This window comes from Camelus bactrianus, chromosome 25 (assembly GCF_048773025.1).
Source record: "Camelus bactrianus isolate YW-2024 breed Bactrian camel chromosome 25, ASM4877302v1, whole genome shotgun sequence".
In the NCBI taxonomy this organism is placed as follows: Eukaryota; Metazoa; Chordata; class Mammalia; order Artiodactyla; family Camelidae; genus Camelus; species Camelus bactrianus.
Window position 1 is genome coordinate 10,128,350 of NC_133563.1, and position 24,551 is coordinate 10,152,900.

A 24,551-nucleotide genomic window follows, 5' to 3' on the forward strand; every position below is an offset into this window, starting at 1 on the left:
TTTCTCAAAAGACTAATCTGATCCTGGTCACAATGTGTGATCACATATTTCCTGCATGTTAGGCTACTGTATTTAAACAGTGCCACCTAGAACTAGCAAACAAACATTTCAAAGTACATTTTAAATTAAGAAAGTGAGCAACTTTAGGAAATCTTATGCTTTCTGAATTATGAAACAATTAAAGCATGACTTGTTACAGATGACTTTAATATGGCAACATGAACCTAGGTAGTTTACAGTATTAAGTAAAACTAGAATCACACTTACTTGCAATCATGACCTTTATGACAAACCCTTGCACATTCTGTACAACAACAGAGTGACTCCAGCAAGCCACAAGTTCGACACTCAAAAATATCCTACAATTAAAAGGGTATACTTTTTAAAAGAATACTGATATGTATATCTCATCACACTAATTATTTCTGTATTTTCTAAAACAATCATAATAACAATATAGAAAAATGAATGTGTTCTGGAAACAGGCACAGATGGGTATACAAATAGGAATTAAATTATTACCAAAAGAGCAAAAATAATTTGTATCATTAAGAAAAAGTATTACAGTTATTAAAAAAAAAGTCTATATCAAGAGCTGTGAATCAGATTACACTTGCCAGTAAATATTTCTAATCTTTATGAGAGCCTATAACTAATTTAACAATCAACTCCTTTGCCTCATTTATTTAGGAGTTAAATACAAATTAATTTTCTTTGGAGAATTTTATAACTCAAGAGTAAAAGGACGTATCAGACTTGCAATTTCAAAGCTAGGAACTGTAACTCCAGTGATGATGAAAGGGAAAAAAGAAAACCTGAAGACAGCATAAATATAGGGAAATATAAAATAACTTACCTGGTTAATGTGCTCTGCTCCAGTCCACGTAAAACTGCAGGTGTCATTACAACATAAGACATACAAGGGAGAGTCATCAGGATTGGTACCTGATGGGCAAACCATTCCCATAAATACATCTTCCTCTTTTTCACTTGAGGATACTTCAGCTAAAAAGATGGAAAACAGTAGCTCATACATCAAGAAACGACTTAATTACAGCCATCCTACTTTCCTCAAAAGGAAAAGCTGTAACATTTACACAGTATATATCAGTAACTACTACATATAAATAAAATAAATTGATACACAAAGTCAACACTGAAAGGAAATCCAGTCAATTCCAGTGCAAAGTAAAGCAAAGTGTAACTGCACCATAACCACATATAAGGACAATACAAACACACCACACATCAGCCATCCAAGGCCTCAGCTCTGTGTTATGCAGTTACGTTTCAAGTTCTAGCTCTATTTAACAAATTACAGACAATCACATAAATTATTTATAGCTAGTATTTTTTAAAAGACAACTTAAATATTTTAAAGACTGGATGGCTGGAACTGGTATTCCTTAATGCTTCCTGTTAAGCAGTAAATCCAAGTCAGAAAAAACAATGGCATTTGGCCTATTCTTCCTATAAAATTTTATCACTACCACCAGTTCACTGCTGACAGGTTGGTAAGTAAGCCATCTTGGCTTTCAAAAGATTAATCATTACACAATCCATTACGGAATTTTTTTTTTAATTAAAAAAATCTGTAACAGCTGCTTTTTGATGGAAAGTTAGAAGATACAATATACTTTAAAAAAAGGATAAACATGAACTTTATATACATATGCAAAGGAATTATCTTGAGAGTTTCTAATCAATTACATCACTTCCATATAGAAATTAAGGCCTGAATAATTACAGAAGAAAATCTATTCAAATTAAAAAATAAGCAACTCATTTAGAACTTGAAATAAATTACCTTTTGCAATTTTCTGGGCGGTTTCTAAGATGGTAATTGCAGCGGGATAAGCTCGGCCACTGACAGCTGACATAAATGGGGTCATACCTCTTGCATCCCTAAGATGAGAAAAATTGAACATAAAAATATTAATAATCAATTATTTTCCTTCCTGATTTAAAAAAAAGTTCATGATGAAACAAAAAACTAGTTTTATTTTATTAAATAATATCTCACCATTCAAAGATAATCATCAGTGGTATTTTCTGGTCTCAAGCTGTATCATTTAAGAAAGCTACCTCTGTGAAATTCTTTTCCCTCTAAACCAAGCTGTCCTGTCCTGGCTTTAGTGACGCTAAAGACTAAACTAAACCAGCAAGCGCTCTGGAGTAAGCACCTTGTAGCTGCGGGCACAGTAAGAGGCCCTACCTCCCACACTGTGATGAAGACTGAAGAAATTACTACTTAAAAGGTTTGAGCACAACTCCTAGTAAAAAGCCTGTATTCAAAAAAAGTTAGCTATTATTATTAAGAATTTCCTCTTAAAAACGTACCTTAAATGTTCTACACTGAAATTCTCTTTCCTCCAGATCCTTCGCATATCCCAAAAGTCGGTCCTCAGCCATTTGCATCTCTCTCTTCCACCACAGCAACTACCACTTCTCTGGCAATTCACTACAGTTCCAACATCTACACTGTCTACTTGTACGTCCACTTGGGACTTCCTGGTGACACTTAACAGTCAGCACGTCTAAAATTCAAATCATCTTTCTCCCCAGACCTGCTCTCTACCTGACTTATCTACGTTCTCCAACAGTATCCCTGTCCCAAGTAACTAACACAAAAATTGTAGGTTCTTCATGAAGTCTTTCTTCTAAGCAGTATTTTTTACTTTTGCACCTTTTTTTTTCATTTTCAATAACTCACTAGTTCAGTTTATTGCAACACATATTAAAGGCTATAACAGACATATAAAACAGCCTTGACTCTAGTCTCTACTCTTGCCTATTTTAATCCCTTTTTTATGCCACCATCTCATTTCTATTCCAATAATCCCACTTTGATACTGTTACAGTCTAACCAAGGCTATTATTCAGAGGATTTAAGCCAAGGATGGGGACCACAGTGGTGACGGTAATCTACTCTCTCCAGATCCACCAGCTGTTCCTCTCTTCTAATCCTCCACTTGTAATTGGATGAGTTACTGTTTCTTAAAATATTCATACTTCTCCAGTTCTATGTTACTGTTTCCTCTTCTCCCTCTATCTCGTGGTTCTACTCAAACTTTATCTTTATGATGCTTCTGACTACAAAATAAACATTTCTCCCTTCTGTTTACTCCAAAATACACTTATGTGTCCCTCCTATCCCCAAATAACATACATGCTACAAATGTCTAATATCCCAGTTTGATTATGGGCCACCAGATGACAGCAATAAAGCTGTGTTCTGCAATGCAATGTTTTCCAATTTTTAAAAAACAAAACAACCAACCAAGAAAATTTTCATACTACTTCTCTCTTCAGCTAAGTATGATCTGGTTAAAAATAACAGAATCCTCTGCATCTTCACTAAACAGGATAAGTTTATCAAAATTTACATTGTTTAGCTGATATTATAAAAGAAAATCCAACCACCTACACTTGGGATTAGAGATGACTTCAATTGAAAATAATAAACATTCTTTTTTAAAACTCCTCATCTTAACCACACACACACGCATGCACACACGTATGCACGTGCATCCCCATCACTGTGATGCTCAAACTGAGTGAGGTTCAACGATGTACTCTCCTAGCACTTAATATACAGCCAAAAACAGTCCAGTAAAAACGATTCAGACTGTGGCCAAGATGACAAAATTGGAAGAGCCTGAGCTCACCTCCTCCCACGGGCACACCAAAATTACAACTACTTACAGAGCAACGAACTGAAGACTAGCAGAAAGATTTTCCACAATTAAAGATAAAATGAAGGAACCACGATGAGATCAGCAGGAGTGGCAGAGATGCAGTGTAGTCGATACCCACCCCCCAGGACAGGGGACCCATAAACAGGAATATATCACAGCTGGAGGGGTTCTCTCTGAGGGGCATCACGCTTTCCAGCCCAGAGGTCCTGCACTGGGAAGACAAGACCCCAGAGGTGTGGCTTTGAAGGTCAACAGGGTTTGCAAACAGCAGAGCCAGAGGGCTGTAGAAAACAAAGACTCTGCTCGTAAACAGTACATACAAAATCTCACACAGGAATCTCAAAGGAGCCTAGGTTATGCCTACTTGCTGACCTTGTAGAGCCTCTGCCTGGGAACACAGATCTTGGTGGTAGTCATTTTGGTGACACTGGTTCTGACAAGTGCCATAATGATACTTAATAGGCTACCTCTAGCCTATTAGCGCCTGGGGCTCACCTGCCCGAGCAGCGTGCTGGTACTATACCCAGGCTCCTTTGGCCCTACCTACCAGCAGGCCAGGGCCAGCACCAGCCCTGGGACCCCTTAGATTGCACAGCCAGCCTTGCTGGGACCCAACCCCACTAGCCAGCAGGCTGGCACCAGCCCCAGGATCCCGAGTTGCACAGCCAGTCATGCCAGGAACCAACACCGCCTAGCAGCATGGCCACAGCAGAAAGGCCACGCGGCCCACGTAAGAGGCACTGTTAGAGCAATCAGCTCTGGTGACCCGAGAGGACTGTGCTGCTGGACCCATAGGATGTCTCCTACATAGGAGCACTTCTCCAAGATCAGGAAATGTAAGTGAGCTACCTAATACACAGAAATAAACAAAGAGAATTAGGCAAAATGAGGAGACAGAGGAATATGTTCCAAACAAAGGAATATGACAAAACCCCAGAACAAGAATTATATGAAGTGAATTAACCGGAATACTTGATCCAGCAAGGCTAACATTCAGGTACAGAGGAGAGAGTTTTACAGATAAGCAAAAGCTAAAATAGTTCAGCACCACGAAACTGGCCTTACAAGAAATGTTAAAGGGACTTCTTTAAGAGGAAAAGAAGAGACTACAACCAGAAATATAAAAATTACACACACAAAAGTCTTGAATCTCACTGGTTAAGGCAAACATACAGTAAAGACAGTAGACCAACCATGTACGAAAGCTAGAAGGAAAGCTAAAACACAAAAGCAGTAAAACCAGCTAGGTGCACAGTAAGCGGTTAAGGGACACACAAGACAGAAAGACGTAAAATAGCACGTCAGAACCATGCACGTGTGTGTAAGAGAGGCAGTTTTAAAAATGCAGGGTTGTTAGAATGTGTTCAACTTAAGAGATAAGCAACTTAAAACAATCACACATATATAGGTTGCTATATATAAACTTCATGGTAACCACAAACCAAAAACATTTAATATATACATTTTGAAAAAAGAAATCCAAACATAACACTTAAGACAGTCATCAAATCACAAGAGAAGAGAGCAAAATAAGAAGGGAACAAAAAAGAACTATAAAAACAACCAGAAACAATGAACAAAATGGCAGTAAGTACATATTGATCAATAATTACTTCAAATGTAAATGGACTAAATGCTCCAATCAAAAGACAGAGTGGTTGAATGAATTAAAAAAAAACTCATATATAAGCTGCCTATAAGAAACTTACTTCAGATCTCAACGTAAAAAAGGCCATTTATTATAATAGGCCCACAGCCAACATCATAATAAAAGGTGAAAAGTTGAAAGCATTTCCTTTCAGATCAGGAAGCCCATCTCACCACTTGCTTTCAACAAAGTATTCTAAGTCCTAGCCACAGTAATTAGACAAGAGAAAGAAAGAAGGGGCATCCAAATTGGAAAGAAAGAAGTAACACTATCAGTACTTACAGGTGACATGATACCACAGATAGAAAATCCTTAAGACGCCACCCAGGAAGCAATTAGAACCAATAAATGACTTGAGTAAAGGGCTGGAATTCCAGCCATGCCACTCACTTGTTTTGTGACCCTGGACAAATTAATTAACCTCTATTCCCGTTGCTTCAAATGTAAAGTGCGGATAATACTACCTACTCCAGACAGTTACATCCAGAGTAAGAGTTAACACAAGCAGAGCTGGGCACAGATTAAAAACTGTAATAAAAATGCACATCACTATGAGTTTGTACAGGAAGATAAACAATCATGCTGAAAGTAGAGATGCAATCTATTAACGGTTAATGAGCATTTACAACAGAGCACTTATCAAAAATTCTCTATGATCTCATAGTGATTCTGCTAGCCAAAAAGATTTCCAAAGAAACCATCAGAATCAGGAGTTTCAAATTACAGATTCCAGGCCTCATCCCAGACCTGCTGAGTCATACTTCTAGTAAAGAACCTGGGGAATAATCTGTAAAATTTTCAACTTCTCCAGGTGACAAATATAACTAATTTATGGATTCAAGATTTGAGACTAAGTATACTGTGCTCTTCTTGACATAAAAGTGCACACCCTGAACGAGCTAACATAAAATCTGTATCATCCTGAGAAGGCCTCACTGAGAGCTTAGTAACACAGAGAACACAATGCTAGATGCTGAAAAATTATTTTAAACTCAATTAAGATAACTGTCCATATATTAACAATAAAAGGAGCTAAGCTAAATCTTCCTATCAAAAGTACATTCAACTGCTTACTTGGCAGAAAGGAGTTCTCGAAGATAGGGCTGCAGGACAACACTGTCACACAACAGTTTTAGTATAAAATGAGCGTTGGCCTTTCGATCCTTGGATTCTACTACAGATGGCTCTGTGGAAGGACCTATAATGAAGCAGATCCACGTGGTAACAAAACAGGAGTAAACAAGACAGAGTGGAAGAATATTCTTGGATAATATACCAAGTATCTATTAAATAAATCCCCAGAAAAATACTCTAGTATTAGTAATAAATTAATAACTTCATTACAGAGAATGTAAACACATTTTAACACATTTTATAAATTTCAATTGATGAAATTTATGTACATATACAACACAATTTCACTGATATATGGAAGATAATTTAGAGAATTCAATACTTTTCAAGCCATGAAAAGTTTCCTTGAGATAAAGTGTAGATCTGTAGAAACCTACATAACACAGGGTGTACTTTTATCTTCCAAATGCTTAGGCAAATAAAACTACAGATTCTCACCTGGAATGGTGGAGGTGCTTGGTCCTTGACCGGTGCCAGTCGCTGCTGTGGTAAGAGATCCCACAGCAGGGGCCAGGATAAAATCAATGTCACCATCTTTCAGTAAACAGAACAGCAGGATGTACATCATTATAAGCAACATATCCCTAATATGTTCTCTTAACTGGCCTTAAGGCTTTTCTCTGCAAGCCTGAAGTCAAATTGGACAGAGGTTTAAGTGGAAACTTCTTTTCCGAACTATAATAGAAGGAAGCCACCTGGCAAATTATTAACTTATCTATGTATCACTCGCTGGCTTCTTACCCGTATAGGCATATATATTTCGTAGAAAAGGAATATCTAACAAGACTTTCTAGAATTCTGATTTTTAAGTTACAAACCCCTTAAACCAAATCTTTACAAACTAGTCATAGTATTATGTTAATTTTAATTATTTCAGATTTCTAAATATCCCATTGAAATGTTTATTTCTTTTCTTTCATGACTTTGTCTTTTTGTTAAAAGCTAATAAAATGTCAGATCTTACCAGGATCCATTGCAGGAGGGTCAGGAACCCAACTAGGGGGAGCTATGGGGGGTGAAACTGGATCTTGGTGGTCACTGGATGAAGCTCCAGCTTCATGTCTACCCAAACCAGCTGCTCTCAACGAACGTCTCATCATTTCCCGTAATCTCAAACTAGAAGAACACGGACAAAATCAGAGCTCACTACCACGTTTAAATGTAATGACAAGGTGCACAGAACTTCTCATCTGAGATCAGTTTGTTCTATAAGCAAATACTCCAGGCAGGAAAATGAAGTACAAATGCCAATTCTGGAATCACAGAGTAAGTCAATACCCAGTTCAGCACTAAAACCACTACATTAAGCTCCCACACAAACTTAAGCACAGGGAACAAAAGTTGCAGTGAAGTAAGATTAGAAAATAATCTTTCATACAATTAAGATAAATGAACAGCTGAACATTAAAACAAAAAAATTCTGTCCCCTGTTTATCATCAGTAAGAATTAGGTTTAATAGTAGACATTAGCGAACATATTGATTAGCACAAAACCAATACTATTAGCCTACTAAACCCCTTTTCTGTGATCTCAATAGCGAATGAATATCCACACAGTAAGTAGTTTTAAACAAAGACCAATTTAGATTTATTTTTATACAAAAAAAATTTATTTTAACAGTACAACTTTATCCCAAGGAAATTAATGAATGGAACTGGAGCTTATAAACTGTGTCATCAGATTAATGTCTGGGTGTGATTTATTTTTTCTCCTGCTATACAAAAAAAAAAACAAAACAAAAAAAACCCAAAAAACTGCACAGGTGTGCACATCACTAAAAAGATAAATAAATCATCACAAACACAGATCTCATTAGGGGAACTGGTAAACTACCTGTACAAAAATCTATACCTCTGAATGAAAGCTTACAAAGGCTACGAAATTAACACATTAAGAACTAGCAGCAATTAAGAGAAAGCACATAAGGCAAATCCCTTCACTTGGCCACAATTTTAGAGCTTCTAAATGAATAAAGAGTAAAAATTCAATTTTAAGGGCCAGGCAACACATAGGGGACTTCTTTCTCCCAGGCAGATTTAATCCCAAAGACATGACATTTCTGATGTGAAAGACCTAACACCTTACCAGGTACATTATACGTCTGCAAGTAAGTAACTCAGAAAGATTTGTATTGATGTTTGAATCTCTAATTCTAAGTATTATTTAATCCAAGGGTAAACGTGGTTCTTCCATACCAATACATTTTCAATTTTATAAGGAAAATTTGTTAAAAGACATTTACAAGATTTTCTTTTAGAGGCTACTTTCAGGAACACATTTATTTTATAAGGCTTGTGTAAGATGATGTACCTTTGGGGAGAGAAACATTCTTTGGAAGATTCTGCAAAGTAAATTTTAATGTCTCAAAAATATATTAGTTATTATAGTATGCACTATTAAAAATACCTATAGTTAATTCTTTTATGGTATCAGTGTCTTCTCTCTCCCAATTTAGAAATCTGAGTAAAGAGTTTTTATAATATGACAGGGAGCAGGGTACAGTGATTATAGTGATTATTTCAGTCAAGGTCACTTCCCTGTCCAAAGATATCACCCACAGAGAATGGCAGGCTCCTTACCGGTAACAGCACACACCAGGGTGACTGTTCACACTGTGATGCTCCTATACAATTTAATTAAGCTCAATATAGACACTCGGTATCCTAATGTGTCTTACTCAAAACAGAGAGAAGAAAATCAGCAGTAACAGGGAGGCACTGCAAATAACCTGAAAACAAATGCATGTTTTGGGCTTATCAAGAAGAATGCTTACACTTACACCAGGGTCACAAACGCAATGCCTACTGGGCCTAGAAGGTAAAATAAATTGAGGAAAGGGCAGTCAGGTTTAAGAAGTAGGGAGTAATGGCAAACTAGAGGCATAGATGCTCATCTAAAGGCATTCAAATTAAAAAAAAAAAAAAAAGTAACATAGCACAGGCCAAACAAAACATATATGGGCTATTCTCCAACCTCTAGCTTAGAGAAGATTAAGAATAAATGAAGATAAAGTGAGACCATAGCCTCATCTTGAACTTGCAAACTCCCAACTTTGTTGTAGTGATGTAGTCAATTCAATATTAAATGAGGGGGTCATTCTTTGTCATTTAAAAAAATTGTCCTTAACCTTTTTTCTTCAATAGTTCTTGGGAACATTTTTAAGTACAATGCCCAGCTCCTCATACAGATTCTTTAAGAACAAAAAACAAAAACAAAAAAAAAGAAAATTATTCTTCAAGATGTTGTACACAATTCATGAAGATTCACCTGTATCCTCAGTGGCTGAGGACAATACTGAGGAGATACCACCTTGGCTGCTAAGATTCAGAGTTTTGACATTTCTTCGTATAGGCTTGCCTGGAGTCATCGTATTTTCTGACAATATGGAAGAATTCAAGGATGATGTAATTTCCTCTTTGTAAGCACGTTATATCCATGCTACAGAAGCCTTAGAATCCAGTCATGTTCAAACATACCACTGTGACAAAAAAGCGAAGGTCATGTGTCTTCCAGATTAATAATCTCTAGAGTACATACACCTGCAATCAGATGCATCAATCAAGCTTTCCACTAAATCTGCCCTTTGTACTCAGGCACTATTGAGTCACATAACAAAACTTCTGAGTCAAATCATCATCTGAAGGCATTTAACAGTACTCCATTCAATATTGAAATTGCATCAGTTTTGAGCTTACAGCTCATGAATCCCAGCCTGCATACTCATCAAGGGGCATCGCCTAGAAAATCCATTGTAGGCTAGAGGAGGGTTTCACTTCAATGAAGCAGAGTCTGTGGACTTCCTACTGCCCGGCGTGGATAATAAGACTCCTGTGCTTTCATCTGTTCAACCGGCAGCCCTGAGTTTGAACTGGGTAAGAGCACTGCAGTGAAATCTTCGGCAAATGCCTCAAAGGAGCTTACTCTGCAAATTATTTCTGTGAGCAACACATCACCCACTCTTGAAGCTCCTTTTAGTCTTTGCCTTCAAAATAATCCTTACATGAAAAAAAGATGGCAGCACTGGCATTGGACCAACCATATCAGAGTCCAACTTGATTTGCACCTGTATTTTCCCTGAGGAAATGAAATACCTGAAATAATTCAGACACTAGTTTCTTCACGAAGAATTTAAGTTGCTTTCCATTTTAGACCAAACACTTTGCCTAGAATAGTCCTAAACAAATAAGCTGATGATAATTTCCATTTTGCATAGTCTACACATAATGTTTCTATACTGTCATTATAATTTGGTCACCCATAAATAGTTTTTGATAAATCTTACTTCAGGATGTTTTTGAACCTGGGAAGCTATCAAGTTGGAATCAATTTTAGAAGAATCATTTTTAAAGGGAAAGTTGAATATAGAACAGAAAATAGGCAAAGAGTGTCTTCATTTTAAGTAGACTTTACAACCTATCCCATTAGCACAGTAAGCAGTGCTTCTAATGATCTGTCAAGTAACCAAGAGTTTTGGCTCTCACGTCTAATATAAATGTGCTTTTTTTCCTTCAGGACAAAGAAACAAACAAACCTATACCCTGAGTTCTTTATATTCTTCATCTATTCAAACAGCTAGCAATTTTTAATATGTTATAAAGTTTTGTCCATCTCATAACTAGGAAGCCTGGAAATTTTAAATACCAAACATTCATAATATACAACAGTCTTTCATTTTCTCCCAGATGGTTAGGACATCGGTGAAACTGAGCTAAATAAGCAATCTGAAAATAAAAGATGGAGGTTCTTTCAATTATTATATTACTTGTTCTCCAACTAAAGAAAGTAACTTCCTAGGAAACAAGAATAATGAATTTAAAAGCACAAAGAATCAAGTTTGAACTACTTGTCTAAATTATCTCAATTTTTTTTTAAGGATCCTTGGTCCTACTGCTCTACACTTAAACTATAATTAGATATTATCAGATATTTTTCCCAGGGTGATATTGGGAAGAACAAAAAGAAAATAAAAAGACCCACCAATTCATGCACATCATAGGTAAGAGATACATTTCTTTCTGTACTTGGATTATGTTTCCGCCAATTAAACTTTCCTGGTAAAAATCACATTACCTTCGGCTACTTGATGATCCGGCCCGATTACCTGGGCCATTACTTGAAACAACCGATATTGCATTTGCAATGGCCTCAACAGCAGAAAGCCTTTCTGCAAATGTATTTCTTTCAGAGCGCTCTGCTTCTGGAACATAACAGAAAAAATTAGGATCAGTTTAAACTTCGAAAATAACTAAGAGATTAAGTATGAAAAGACCATGAATGTTGACTGCTATGTATTTTAGTGTTCTAAATCACATACTACTGATAATTAATAGCTTAATTTTTCCTCCTTAGAGCAACAAACACTTAAGCCAGATTGAACTAAAACCTTTAATATGTGAATTATTTCCTTATTCTGCTTTACTTTTCAACCCCCAAAGATAAGAATTTCAACCTTAGAGATAAAAATAAGGTTATCTGTAAGCAGGCTGAAATGTACCTTTCACTACCGACGAAGAAAAGACCCACGTACTAGTACCTCATCTTATTTATACACTACTTATAATCCTTTAGTGAGTCAATGATAATGAGACAAAGGTCAGAAACTTGCAAACCACTATTCAAAAATGTAGCTATCAGCATATATCGGCAGAATTCAAAATAAGGGAAACCATTGTGAATTACACAGCTGCATTTTAGGTTTTCAGTTTCCCCTTCACTACATCAATTAATAACTTCATACCACAAAAGGCTTATTTACTTTTCCAAAAACACCTAACAATTCACTCTGAAAATTGGGATAAAGGCTGCCCCAATATAATTTAACTTGCTAAATTAAGTCCTATGGTAAAAATAGTCATCTGCAAGTATAAAACCAGGAAAGCTCTTTAAGTATTATACATACAGTTTGTATGTAACAGAAAGAATAGAATTTAAGATGACAGAAACACATTGATAAAAATTTTATTTACTCATGTTACATACATCATCATATAAACAAGAAAACAGGTGTTTTTACCTTCTGAGAATGTCAAAACTCCTGCATTTTACAGAGAAAAGTAAAAGTACAGACTATTTATAGTGAGTTATTTCCTTTTCTTTTAATAATTTTTATATTTCCAAAATTCTTCTTAAAGAATGTTATAGTTCTTAATCTCACCCTCTTCTTCTTTAGTTTCCTTATTGCTCGTTGGAAAGCAAACTGATACACAAGCATGCAAAATATTGCGATTTCCATCACATCTGTGGCTGATGAATGTCTGTAGCATCTGTAGATTCTGCTCTAAAACAACCGCTTGCTCCAGATTCATAAGATATTGTCGACAGGCCTCATAGTCACAGCGTAGGATGTGCTGCATTAAGGTTTGTTTCTGTGCTCAGACAATTTAGGAAAAAAACTTCAATGAATTCGAATAGCACACTTCACATGTCAAAAAATTCTCACGGCCAACAAATAAGCAGAGACAATTTAAAGTGGTCTGGCAGAAGAAGCCGAACTTAAGGGTACCCTTAAGCAGAGAATACAACTGACAGGAATGGAAGAATGGGTAAAACTTTCTGTAAGGGACCAGTAAATATGTTCAGCTTCTGCAACTAACTCAACTCTGACTGCAGAGGGAAAACAGCCATATACAACGCATAAACCAACAGAAGTGGCTGGATCAGACCTACAGATCAGTTTACAGACCCCCGGTTTATGTCATATATAACCATTAAATTGGAACTCTGTTAGTACTGTTAACCAATTAAGCACAGGATATACATTTTATTCGAAGCTTATTCTCAGTCTCTCATGCTCTTTAAGGTTACATCACACCATGATACATGAAAACAAAAACTCTCAACTCCCTCCTGGAAATCATGACGGATGTAATCCCCCAAAGGTGACAACTAAAGTACTTCACTTCATTGTCAAAGACAGCAGTCCTGATAAAGTACTTACAGAACATAACATTTTTCTACCTACTAAGAAGTAGTATGCTATGGACTGAATATCTGCATTCCACCCCTCTCCCCACCACCGAATTCATGTTGAAGCCTAACCCCCAGTGCGATGGTATCTGGAGGTAAGGCCTTGGGGCGGTGATTAGGTCATGAGGATGTGAATGTGATCTGTGTCCTTAAAGGGGGCTGAAGGGACCAGAATTCTCCCCTTCCACTGTGTGAGGACACACTGACGTCTATGAATCAGTAAAGGGGCCCTCACCAGACACAGAATCTGCCCATGCCTTGATCTTGAATTTCCCACCTTCCTTAACTGTGTGAAGTAAATTTCAGTTGTTTACAAGCCACTCTGTCTGTAGCAGCCTAAACAGACTAAGACAAAGCACGAACATACCAAAGAGCTCAAATGTACTCTTTTCAGAAAGTAAACTACAGTTATGGAATATTTAATGGACTGAATGTAAAGCATTAGTTATGGAAAACAAGTCTATTTGTTCATTTTTAACTAGAATTAGAAACTGGAAGAAAGCAGGTGGGAAAAGAATGGGTGGGAATGCAAAGGAAGGAAGAAAGACGCTTTTGAACTTGCCAGGTCCCCCTAAACTGCCTAAATTACCTACCCCTTCCCTCAATCCTGAGGGACAAGAGGAGGTTAACAATGAGGGAAAGAGGGCACAATGAAGTACAGCTAAAAAACTATTTTCGGTACCTGACACATGTGAGATAGGCCATTCTAACCGTGGAACTAACTATGGTTCTGAGGTGACCCCATAAATTGCAAGCTCCAGTTCAAGAATATGAGGTGGGCCACAGAAGACTAAATTTGCCAAAGTCTAGCGACATATATGCAAAACCACTATGTTGAGAGAATATGTCAAAGTTTCTTCAAAGAACAAAAAGCCCAGGACTTTAAAAAAAAATTACTAAAATCAGTATTTTTTCTTGCACACTGCTGTGATACAGAATGCTTTCAGGCAATCGGCTAGTCTCTTGGCTGGAAGCAGCTACTCTACAGGGAGCTCTCATCTCCAACCTGCTGGCCAGTACATGGGCTCTCATGCTAGAAGTATCAATACCATACTTACCATGTTATTGCAAAGAAGTTTACTCTGCATCACTATGTTGTATTTGTCACTTATTCTCATAACAAAAGGCAGAGAGTTCAGTAAAAATTTCTTCTATGTTTATTGGGCATCAAGCCCTAGTAAATGAGGCACAAAGATAAATGATGACACATTTTGTCTTTACCCTTGAGATGCTGACAAAGTGCAGGGGTCACAGAATCAAATGCCTACAGAAGCATCTGAAATAGTATAAATGAATGGAGGAGGCTGTGTGTAAAAAAGATCACACGAACCGTGTAATAAATAAATGACAACTAACATTTGGACTCAGAGCAACAAATTTTAAGTAGTGGGAACTGCAATAAATTGGACAGCCTATGTATATAGCCTTTAACAGGAACAGACTAATGTTTTTATGACGGCCCAGTGTTAGCAGATCTCATTTTTTTAGAAGCAACTGAAAAATCTGGATTTTAAATATAAATCCTGTGATTTTAAATGCTGGCGACCAATCCAGAATTTTTAAATGAAGTGAAGCCTATCTCTAGGAGCCAAGTTCAGGCCACAGCCATCAACTTTAAACCCCACGCCCCTACCAATTTGGAACCACTATCTAGTAGGTTACAATTAAAGCTAAACTAAAAACAGGAGCACCGTGTCTCTAAACAAAAGCTCACAGGTAGCTCTCAGGAGCACCTGCATTCAGACTACTCTAGGTGCAAGTCTAACAGAAGTCTGCTTATCACCTCTAACCTGATGGAGGGTAAATGAGCTCCCATACTAAGCTCCATATCCATCCTTTGTAGAAAGACTTCTCAAAAGAGTTGTATTTATCTCCAGTTCCTCAACTCCCATTTTCTCCTTAGCTCACTCTAATCAGGCTCTAATTCCCACTGTCAACAATGACCTAGATGAAGCCAAACCCAAAAGTCAGTATTCAGAACATGCCTTACTGGCCTACAGCATCATTTGACACAGCTGATCAACACATCCTGCTTGACAACACGCGCTTCACTTGGTTTCCAAGACAACACTCATTCTAGTTTTCCTCCAACCCTTCTCAGTCACTTATGCAGGTTCCTCTTTATCTCCTGGTATTTAAATGCTGAGACTATTCTCATGGCTCAGTCTTTAGGCCTATTTTCTTCTCCAAGATTTTAGTAACCTCATTCAGTATAATCCCTTTAAATATCACAGACATACTAACAACTCCTAAGTGTATTTCTACAACTTAGGTCTCTCCTGGTCTTCAAAAGTCCACATCTAACTCTCTATTCACCATCTCCTCTTGGACATCTGACAGGAATCTTAAACTTGACATGTCTAAAACCAAACTCCTGAACCTGCTTCATCCCTACGATCTTCATCTCGATAAACGGCAATCTCATTCTTCAAAACCTCCCGCCCTCTTGCTTCTCCTATCTGACACTCTATATTTAGCCATTTAGCCACAAGCAAATCCTGCTGGCTCTACTTTAAAACATATCTAGTATATCTAGACTCATATCACTCATAACTCTACCTCCCGGGCCAAGCCAACATCACCTTCCACCTGAATTCTTCTAAGAGCCTCCTAACTGGTCCCCCTACTTCCAACCTATTCCCCTAGTGTTCTCAATGTGTCAGCAATGATCTTTTGAAAATGTAAGTCAAATCACATCAATTTCTGTTCAAATTGTTCCAGTAACTTCCAGTGGTGCTGCCTCCACATCTAGCAAATACATAAAACTCAACCACAGTATGTTCAAAACTAAACTCATCCTCTTCCCTATCCCATTTGTCTCTCCTCCTCTTTCTCATCTCCCTATCAACCACACCTAAATCAGAAGCTTTATAACCCCTTCCTTTCATTTACTGCAGACATTCTGTGACTAAGCTTTAGAGCTTCTACTTCTTTAACATCTCTTAAATCTATCCCCTCTCCCTCATTTCCAAGAATTCAAGCTTACTTTATTTCTAACACAATTACATTAGTTTTTAAAATCTGGTTTCTAAACTTCTATTCTGCATCCACTGCTCATCTTCTTTAAAACGAAACAAAAAATAGCTTAAAACCCTTCTCTGCTTAGCTTTCAGGGGAACGGCTACATCCTTAGGTTAATGTACAAGGTACCACAGCGCCTTTCTCCTACCTTCTCGGTTGCTACTCACTGGCCCATAGGAGCCATACCTTCTAGTTATAGCAGAAGGTACATATTCTCCCAACATGTTAATGAGATTCACAAACACCGTTCTTCATGCCTGGGGTAACACCTCCCACCTTTATTTTGCATCTAGGAGACCCCTATCTGACTATTTAAAGGTTATGTCCAGGCTTTACCTCCTCAGAGAAGCCTCTACAGCCACAGTTTGATTTATATCCCTTCCTTCTGTGCGTCTACAGCTGATGCATGCCTTACTCAAACACTTAAATCACACTGTAACCAACAGTGCTCAGTCATCCCTCTTGTCCTAACAGGCTATTAGCTCCTATAGGGAAGGGGCAATAAATGAGCTATTCCAGACTGTTTCCCTTGACTCTAGCAGTGTGTTCTGAATTGAAATGCCAAGTAGTTTCAGAAGTCAGATTACCTCTACAGCCATGATGATAATAGCAGCTTTCTTTTTGATTGTTGAATTGGCAGGAAGATTTATTAAAGAATGTACACCCATTCCAAGACTACTAATAGGTGGAAGATCAAGCCAATCAGGATCCCTTATTCCTCCCATGCAATCTTTGGCCATTGGGTAGATGGTACCATTTCCATCTCGAAGAATAATAGGAGACTCCTATAATAGAGGGGAAAATAAAAGTTTGGCTCATGATCAAAAATGTATGTCTGATTTTTACAATAGATATGTTTATTTTCAAATTAGTTATATATGTGTGTGTGTATATATAAAATATATATTAGTTTGTAATAATGATAGAATAAGAAACTTACTATTAAAATGTGCTGAATATTTTAATACTTCAGTAGTTTAATAACAAGCAAACTAGAGCCAAATCCTAAGCTTCACAAAAATCTCAATGTTGTGATAACATTTCAAAAGCTAAAATAAGCCTCTGTACCTGTCCAGCAGTGAAAATGGCTACATTCCTCTCGTTCTGACCAAGAAAAGCAATGCTGCTTGTAGGAAAATTATTTTCCTGTTCTGCTTTTCCTGTAGCAAGATCAAAGATACAGTACCGTACCCAATTTCCAGTCTTCAAAACAGCATGCACACCTTCAGAAACACATGAAGTTTTAAAAAAAAAAATTATTATACAGCTTTAGTAAACTCTAGTACATACCTACCAAATTTTAAATCTCTGGCCACATTTGAAATATAGATATATTTCCTTCCATAATGTTACACACAGGGGCAAAAACTCCCCAACGCCCCGAAACACTTTATCCTGTTCCCGTTTACTGCACAAGTATTAACAGGATAGAGAGTATACCAGCTGAAAAAGTTACAGAATCTTTACCTTTGGAATCCACATTCACTGCTAATATTTCTGTTTTCTCAGGTATACAAAGCTTTTTAGGAGTCCTTTGGAAACAGTCAGGAACTTTTGGTGTTCCACCAGTTTTGACAACCTGCATGACACAAAAGGAATTCAGCTCTCAAATCTATGACATACTCAAGGAGCCAGTCCCAACATTCGCCTGCTGAGGGATTCCACCACACTCACCTGCAGTTCATCAATTCTAAGTAACCTACAATCCTGCAGGAGAGAAGAAGGGTCAGCATCTGAACCAGAGCTGCTCTGACAGTTTGTATTACTGGACGTCCCTGGAAATTTTACAGCAACATAGGCACCATCCACTTTTAGCACCTAGAAACAGGTACATATGATAAATTTAACATTAACTCACATGAAATCAATATGCAAATTATATTCCCTGAACAAATTTAACACTGAAGACATCTAATTCCTTAGGAGTACGCTTCTTCAATGATCAGCAAGTTACAAAACTGACCTGAATACCCTCACACCAAAGCTTTGTTGTTGACGTCTATATTCAAGACATACTTTCTATAGAAAGACTGACCTATGCAGCCAGTGCTTAATCTGTGGATGTTCAACAATCAATTGAAAACACTAAGTATAACCCACAAAATCCTCCCATCCTCCTCCTTTGTTAGTTTAGAGCCTCACTGTGCAAAAGAACTTCGGCAGTGACAGTAACATTCTGTACCTGCGCCGTCCAGTATTGACAGCCGTCAGCCATGAGTGGCTACTGAGTGCCTGAAATGGAGGCTAACACGACTGGGGGACTGGCTTCTTAATGTTAATTTTAATAAACCTAATTAGCCCATATATGGCTAGTGGCTACAAAGCTGGACAACACAGGTATAGTCAGTAATGCACAGAAAGCCAAGCACGGAACTTGAAACCAGAATACTTGAGTCCCACCTCTGCTACTTACTGCTTTTGACTTTAAGCCAATGTGATCTTCTCAGAAAAAAATAGCTGCCCATAAACTACAGTTCTATTTGAAAATCAAACAGAATAGTGTATGAGAAAGGCCTTTGCAAATTGTAGGACATAATGTATCTACTCTGTCCTGTAAGTACAAGTGAAAGACCATCACATTTCAGAAACAAAAGAGCAATCAGGAAAACCTTTACTTTGCAGATATTCTACAGCTATGGACCCATTTTGTTTTTAACAATATATTAAGAGAAAGATGAAATTAATGGCCTTCCAGCTGATGGATTCCACTCACTTGGTTTCTTAGAAGGCAAGACCCTCTCCAGAAGAAGGGAAGAGAAGGTAGAAGCTTAAAGACAGAAGTAAGATTTTTCAAATGTTATGGAAGACAATCTCCATTAGAACTGTCTACTAGTTCCAAGGAATGGACTATATGTATCAAAGAGTAACGTTATCTCTTCACAACTTTTCTGTAAATTTAACGTCATTCCAAAATAAAAAAAATTTTTAAAGCCGCGTATCACCATGAATGCTCAAGGAGAGGCATAATAGTCATCAGCTCATCCGTCAGGGACAGAGGAGACGTGTGCATCAGATTAGGGGATTGGACTAAAGAGATCATCAGACACCATAAATAAAGCAGCCTCACAGGAAGGGCTGAATACTCACCAACCATAAATTCTTCAATAATCAGTACCATTAAAGTTAGTAATTAATTCTTAGCTATTCTGAACAAACCTTTCCAACAGGAACATTCTTAACATCTTCCACAAAAACGACTTCCCGAAGAGACCACTGCTCTTCGTTCACCTTCTCCTCCTCTTTCGGGGCAGGGGTGGACCGTCGTCGTTCTTAGACAACAACAAAATGGTAAGTACCAAAAAGAAAATGTGAAAGAGACTTTATAGATTTCATCTAAATAGATGAAAAAAGATCATTTGTAAAGGGATACATCATTGAGACATTTAAATAAGAACTTCATGAACTACTGCTTTACAAACTGAGTTTTTATGACCAACTTCCAGTTCAAATGAATTCATAGTGAAAGATACCTATATCCGTTAATGCCTAATGATATCACTATAAACAACTGCAAAGAAGAAACTGGAAACTTATTTTGGACCCTCAAAATTAGGCTATCTGACCAAGGTTTAAAAAGGAAGAACCGCTGGGCTATTTATAAAACTATTACATGGCTTAGTATACTAACTTTCAACTTCCTTGGGTACAAAGCAACTCCAACTATAAAATTTATTTTGGAAAGCTTAAAAAAAAAAAAAAGAAACTCTTTAACTCCAAGGTGCAGTAGTAAATATAGGTTTATAAATTCTACAAATTCTGAGCAAAAGTTGAGACTAAGCCAAAACCGATTTACAGTAATGACAGCCTTAACCAAGGCAGGCAGTTCTCCAGCCAAGTGGCAGTTACTTCCTTCTATGACTGCAACACGTTTTATGTATTGTAGATTATAACTCTCCAAAACAGCAAGAATAGTTAACACTGTAAATACTGTTCTTCCATTTAAATAAAGTTGCACATTTCAAAATAAAAATCAAACTAGTAGGAGCACAATTTATATTGAGATGTTTAAAATGGTCTGAGTTGCTTCAAAGCAGAAACAAACTAAACACAGCCATCTGCCCTGGACCTCATTTTGACTGCTGTGCACTTCACATAAAACTTACTATATGGCATTGATGCACTGCTGGCGATCGAGGACGCATCACTGCATGTGGATGCTGGAGACGGTGGAGGACCCATTTCCGTTTTCACTGGTTCCTGCTTACTTTCAGGCCTGAGATTAGAAATAAGATTCTCTTTATAATTAGGAAAATGAAATATTAGGAACTCACCAAATCATTTAAGACTCAAGTTTATTCTCATAGGGGAATGAAACAGTAAAAAAAATGTACACAATGGTAGTATTCTTTAGGACGCAAGGTACTGAAAAAGATACACAGTGCGTACTCCAAGTTTTTAATAATGTTTTAAAATAGGAAAAGAAACATGTACCATGTGAAGCTATTAACAACTTGAAATAATGGTTCAGGGAAGTTTTATCTAGGAATAACAAAAAGAGCTACCCTCAATTTATCAACACAGCTTTATCATAGGCCTCTTGAGCAAACAAGTTTCATACTTTAGTGAACACCCTGACTTGGACACAGCAATTTAACCTAAAAGATGGTAAAGGCAAATAAACAAAAAGCCTACTAGATCATTAATTTTCTAGGGGTCAAAGGAGGAACTCTACTTGCAATGGTTTATAAAACTTTGTTTACCACAGGTGGTTTAAGAATAATCACCTGCTATAACTGAAATGAGAAATTACAGCATTAACAAACTATCTCGCCCTCTCCCTTATTTCATTAATGCTATACTTGAGATGGTAACTACAGAAACTATAGAATATTCTACAGATGGTAAAAATATATTATCTTATTAATTAAAAGGCAGAAGTCAATTTTTAGACAAAGAAGTCATGTATCACTCAGAAATCTGTCCTCTATACACCATTCTGGCATATGTTACGATCAGGGCCATCATCTTAACCCCCTCATCTGCTAGGAATTTCACTACCAGGAATTTCACTTGAGTTTAGAAACAGTCCACAGAAAAACAGTGCTATTTCACCAGCATCTTAGCAAGGTGCTAGGCACAAGCACACATGAACACTTAATGGCTGCTCTACAAATCTTGTGATGGTGGAAGCAAGCCAGCACTGACTCATCACCGGCATGTGTTTAAAGTCAACACATTTCCATGGCTAGAAAAGACGCCTATTGATATGAAAAGGATTATCTTCATAACATTTAATTTCACCTAGCTCTTTTACTAAGTTTATTAATATAGATGTGAAATTTCAAGGAAGATTTTTAAAAACTTCATAAATCACAGGATATAGATAGCATTTCTATTTTAATTTTGCTTTCTATTTATGCACATCAAAAAGATTTCAAACGCTTTACAAAGTTTCATAAACAATGAAAATGTATTTTGCTACTTTTATTTTTAGGATAAAAATCAATGTAAGAGGGAAAACCTATAAATCTACTTTTTAAAACAAGACAGAGAAAATACTAAAAGCAAAAAAAGAAAAACCTTAAGCATAAATTACAATAGCTTTTGTTTAGTAAAGAATATTTTTAACTTATTTTAACAGTAATCCTTGTACAATCAACATTTGAGCAAACTAAAGAATTTCAAAAATTTAAAACACTGTAAGTATAGTACAGTCCCAATCATTTCTTTTTAATGCCTGTATATATTTAGAAAAAAAGAAAATAGTACATCAAAATATATAAAACATTATTTCTGGAATGTGACATTGTATTACTCTTCCACGTTTCTATAATGGTCACGTATTTTTATAAGATTAAGAAAAAAGTTATTTTGAAATTTTATTAAAGTTTTTAAGTTCATGTGCCAAATAACCAAATTATAATACATGTAAATATTTTTAAAGATGAGTAGATGTTTCTAAAAGTACAGAGTTAAGATCTGTGCACCTGGCTCCCGAACAATAACACAGCTGCAGAACGTGGGTGATACACAATTCAGTGGTATTTCTGTTCACATATCCCTGCAATGGACAAGTTTACAAATCCTTTACAGAACTTCCCTCCCCAGCATGTCTATAAAATCCTTCCAATGGTCAAGATGCAGGCAGGACGTTAAGTAGAAATTAAGATGATCACATATGGAGAGAGGAGGAAAAAGTCGGCCTAACGTAATGTAGTAAAGCTGAATGCACCATCACTGCTATACAACACCTGCAAAGGACATCAAAGGGAACTCTACACTGCCACTCTGGCCACTAAATATTAAGGACAACTATAATATACAAATATTAACTAAGCTGCAAACAGTAAATTTTACCAGTTCCTTTCAAAACTTGTGGGGACCTTAACGAGACCCCCCATGTTAGCATTTTTCTATGTCACTGTGTGCTTCCAAGTCTCACTTGGTTACCTCCCTTCATCTATAAAGCAAACTAGACACTGGTGTAAAATCAAGAACAGTCAGGGCATAGTACTTACTTAGCTTCAGTAGTTTTGCTAGCTTTATCCATGCTTTTTAAGCTCTCAGGAGATCTAAGTTGAAATCTACAGCTATCATTCATATTCCAAACTGACTCCATTAAGACACCAACTTTAGGAATCCCAGCGCTAATTGAAAATGCAACTGCTCCAGCATGATAAAGAGGATTATTTCGTAAGCATACCTAGCAAACAAAAGAAAAATCACCATCAAGATGACATAATTTTAAAACAAACTAGAAGACGTATTTCAAATGTATGAAAATATAAGCTGTAAAAGGTCTGCTTTCTAGGTTTTCCAAATACAAGCTTACACAATCAATAAGGTTAATAAAGCATTGACTTAAAAGTCTCCACCAAGAAAGTATGTTCCCCAAACCATAAAGCAAGAATAGTTTTAGCACATTTGCTGAAAATTAGCTTTAAAATTTCATGCAGCAAATATCCTGACCATCCTGCTACAAAAACACAGATTAGAAACAGCAGAAAAGAAACTAGAAAGGCTGTCCTTAAAAAAGTGAGATGTGAACAAAACATTTATACTTCTATCTGTTTCAGTCTGTTCAGTCATCCAGTAACTAATGATTATGTTATACTTGACAGTGGCATATATGAAGACATGTTTTTTGATGGTTTATAATGAAATGTAACTCACAAGGAGAAAGGTGGTATATCTAAGAAGCACAGAAGCTGGAAATACTGACATGGAGTAGTAGTTCTGTCAAAGAATAGTTCTGTGTCACCCAATACAGTTCTCTGGCATAAAATGAATAGTTCATAAGAACCAACTTCTTGAAAAGGGTATATCCTGCTTAGCTTGGCTTTTAAGAGATGTTTCATCCATTAAATTTCAAAATAGACTGGTGAAGGCTTAAAAGCCTAAAAGTGGATCAGTAAGAAGGCTATAATTGAAAAAGAAATGTGGCGCATTATATAAGTTATTTATTAATGCCTTATTTAAAAAATGCACCTTAAAGGAAAAGTACATCCAGCACATAACAAGACACGTAATGAATATTTGCTAAATATATTACTCAACAATTATGATCTGAGAGTGCAGGTTTAGCTGAAAATTCTAATTAACAAATCTTTCTGATGCTAGCATATGAATGTTTTTCCTCTTCTGTGGCTGTGACTGTCTTAAATCTCCAGTTTTCTACACTTTAAAAACAAAATCTTAGTTCTATACGAAGTACCATACATGCTGCTATTTTTCAGCAATTTAGTGCCAAGCTATTTTTGCTTAAAGTTTTTCTTCAGTGCAACTTTAATTTTTTCTGCCCTCCCTGACTATAGTAATGTCATCCTACATGCTAATAAGGCACCTGCTACAATAACCTGCTATCATGTGAGTCCAGTGAATAAGTAACCTTGAGAACATCAGAAATCAGTATGTGAACTAAATAAGAAAACAGGGGCTCCTAGAAGAGAGATCTGTCCCAAGAGTCTGACGTAAGTAATGAAGTGGGTAATCAATCACTAAAACCTCCTAGTTCGAAGGTCAACAAAAGAGTCAGAACAAGACAATTGTGAATAGGACAAAAAAAAAATAGACCCCCAAACAGAGAGAACAAGTACATTTAAGTTGAGTTTTGGAGAAAAGTAACAGCTAAAGTAGTGACTAC

General features: G+C 36.7%; 1 protein-coding gene across 7 annotated transcripts in view; it reads right to left on the bottom strand.

Annotated features, from left to right (window-relative positions):
* Window positions 1-24,551, bottom strand: part of UBR5 (ubiquitin protein ligase E3 component n-recognin 5) — a 125,081-nt gene that overhangs the window by 41,191 nt on the left and 59,339 nt on the right. For 6 of the 7 annotated variants that reach the window (XM_074353060.1, XM_074353059.1, XM_074353058.1 and 3 more), the window contains exons 14-28: window positions 22,927-23,111; window positions 20,572-20,681; window positions 19,625-19,737; window positions 18,143-18,286; window positions 17,936-18,047; window positions 17,537-17,691; window positions 17,056-17,253; window positions 12,636-12,846; window positions 11,552-11,678; window positions 7,445-7,596; window positions 6,919-7,014; window positions 6,421-6,544; window positions 1,808-1,905; window positions 857-1,005; window positions 268-359 (exon numbers count right to left, since the gene is read on the bottom strand). In XM_074353060.1, the coding sequence (XP_074209161.1) occupies window positions 268-359; window positions 857-1,005; window positions 1,808-1,905; window positions 6,421-6,544; window positions 6,919-7,014; window positions 7,445-7,596; window positions 11,552-11,678; window positions 12,636-12,846; window positions 17,056-17,253; window positions 17,537-17,691; window positions 17,936-18,047; window positions 18,143-18,286; window positions 19,625-19,737; window positions 20,572-20,681; window positions 22,927-23,111 (2,066 nt within the window). The remainder of the gene's footprint in view (window positions 1-267; window positions 360-856; window positions 1,006-1,807; window positions 1,906-6,420; window positions 6,545-6,918; window positions 7,015-7,444; window positions 7,597-11,551; window positions 11,679-12,635; window positions 12,847-17,055; window positions 17,254-17,536; window positions 17,692-17,935; window positions 18,048-18,142; window positions 18,287-19,624; window positions 19,738-20,571; window positions 20,682-22,926; window positions 23,112-24,551) is intronic. The other variant, XM_010955786.3, reaches the window with a different exon arrangement.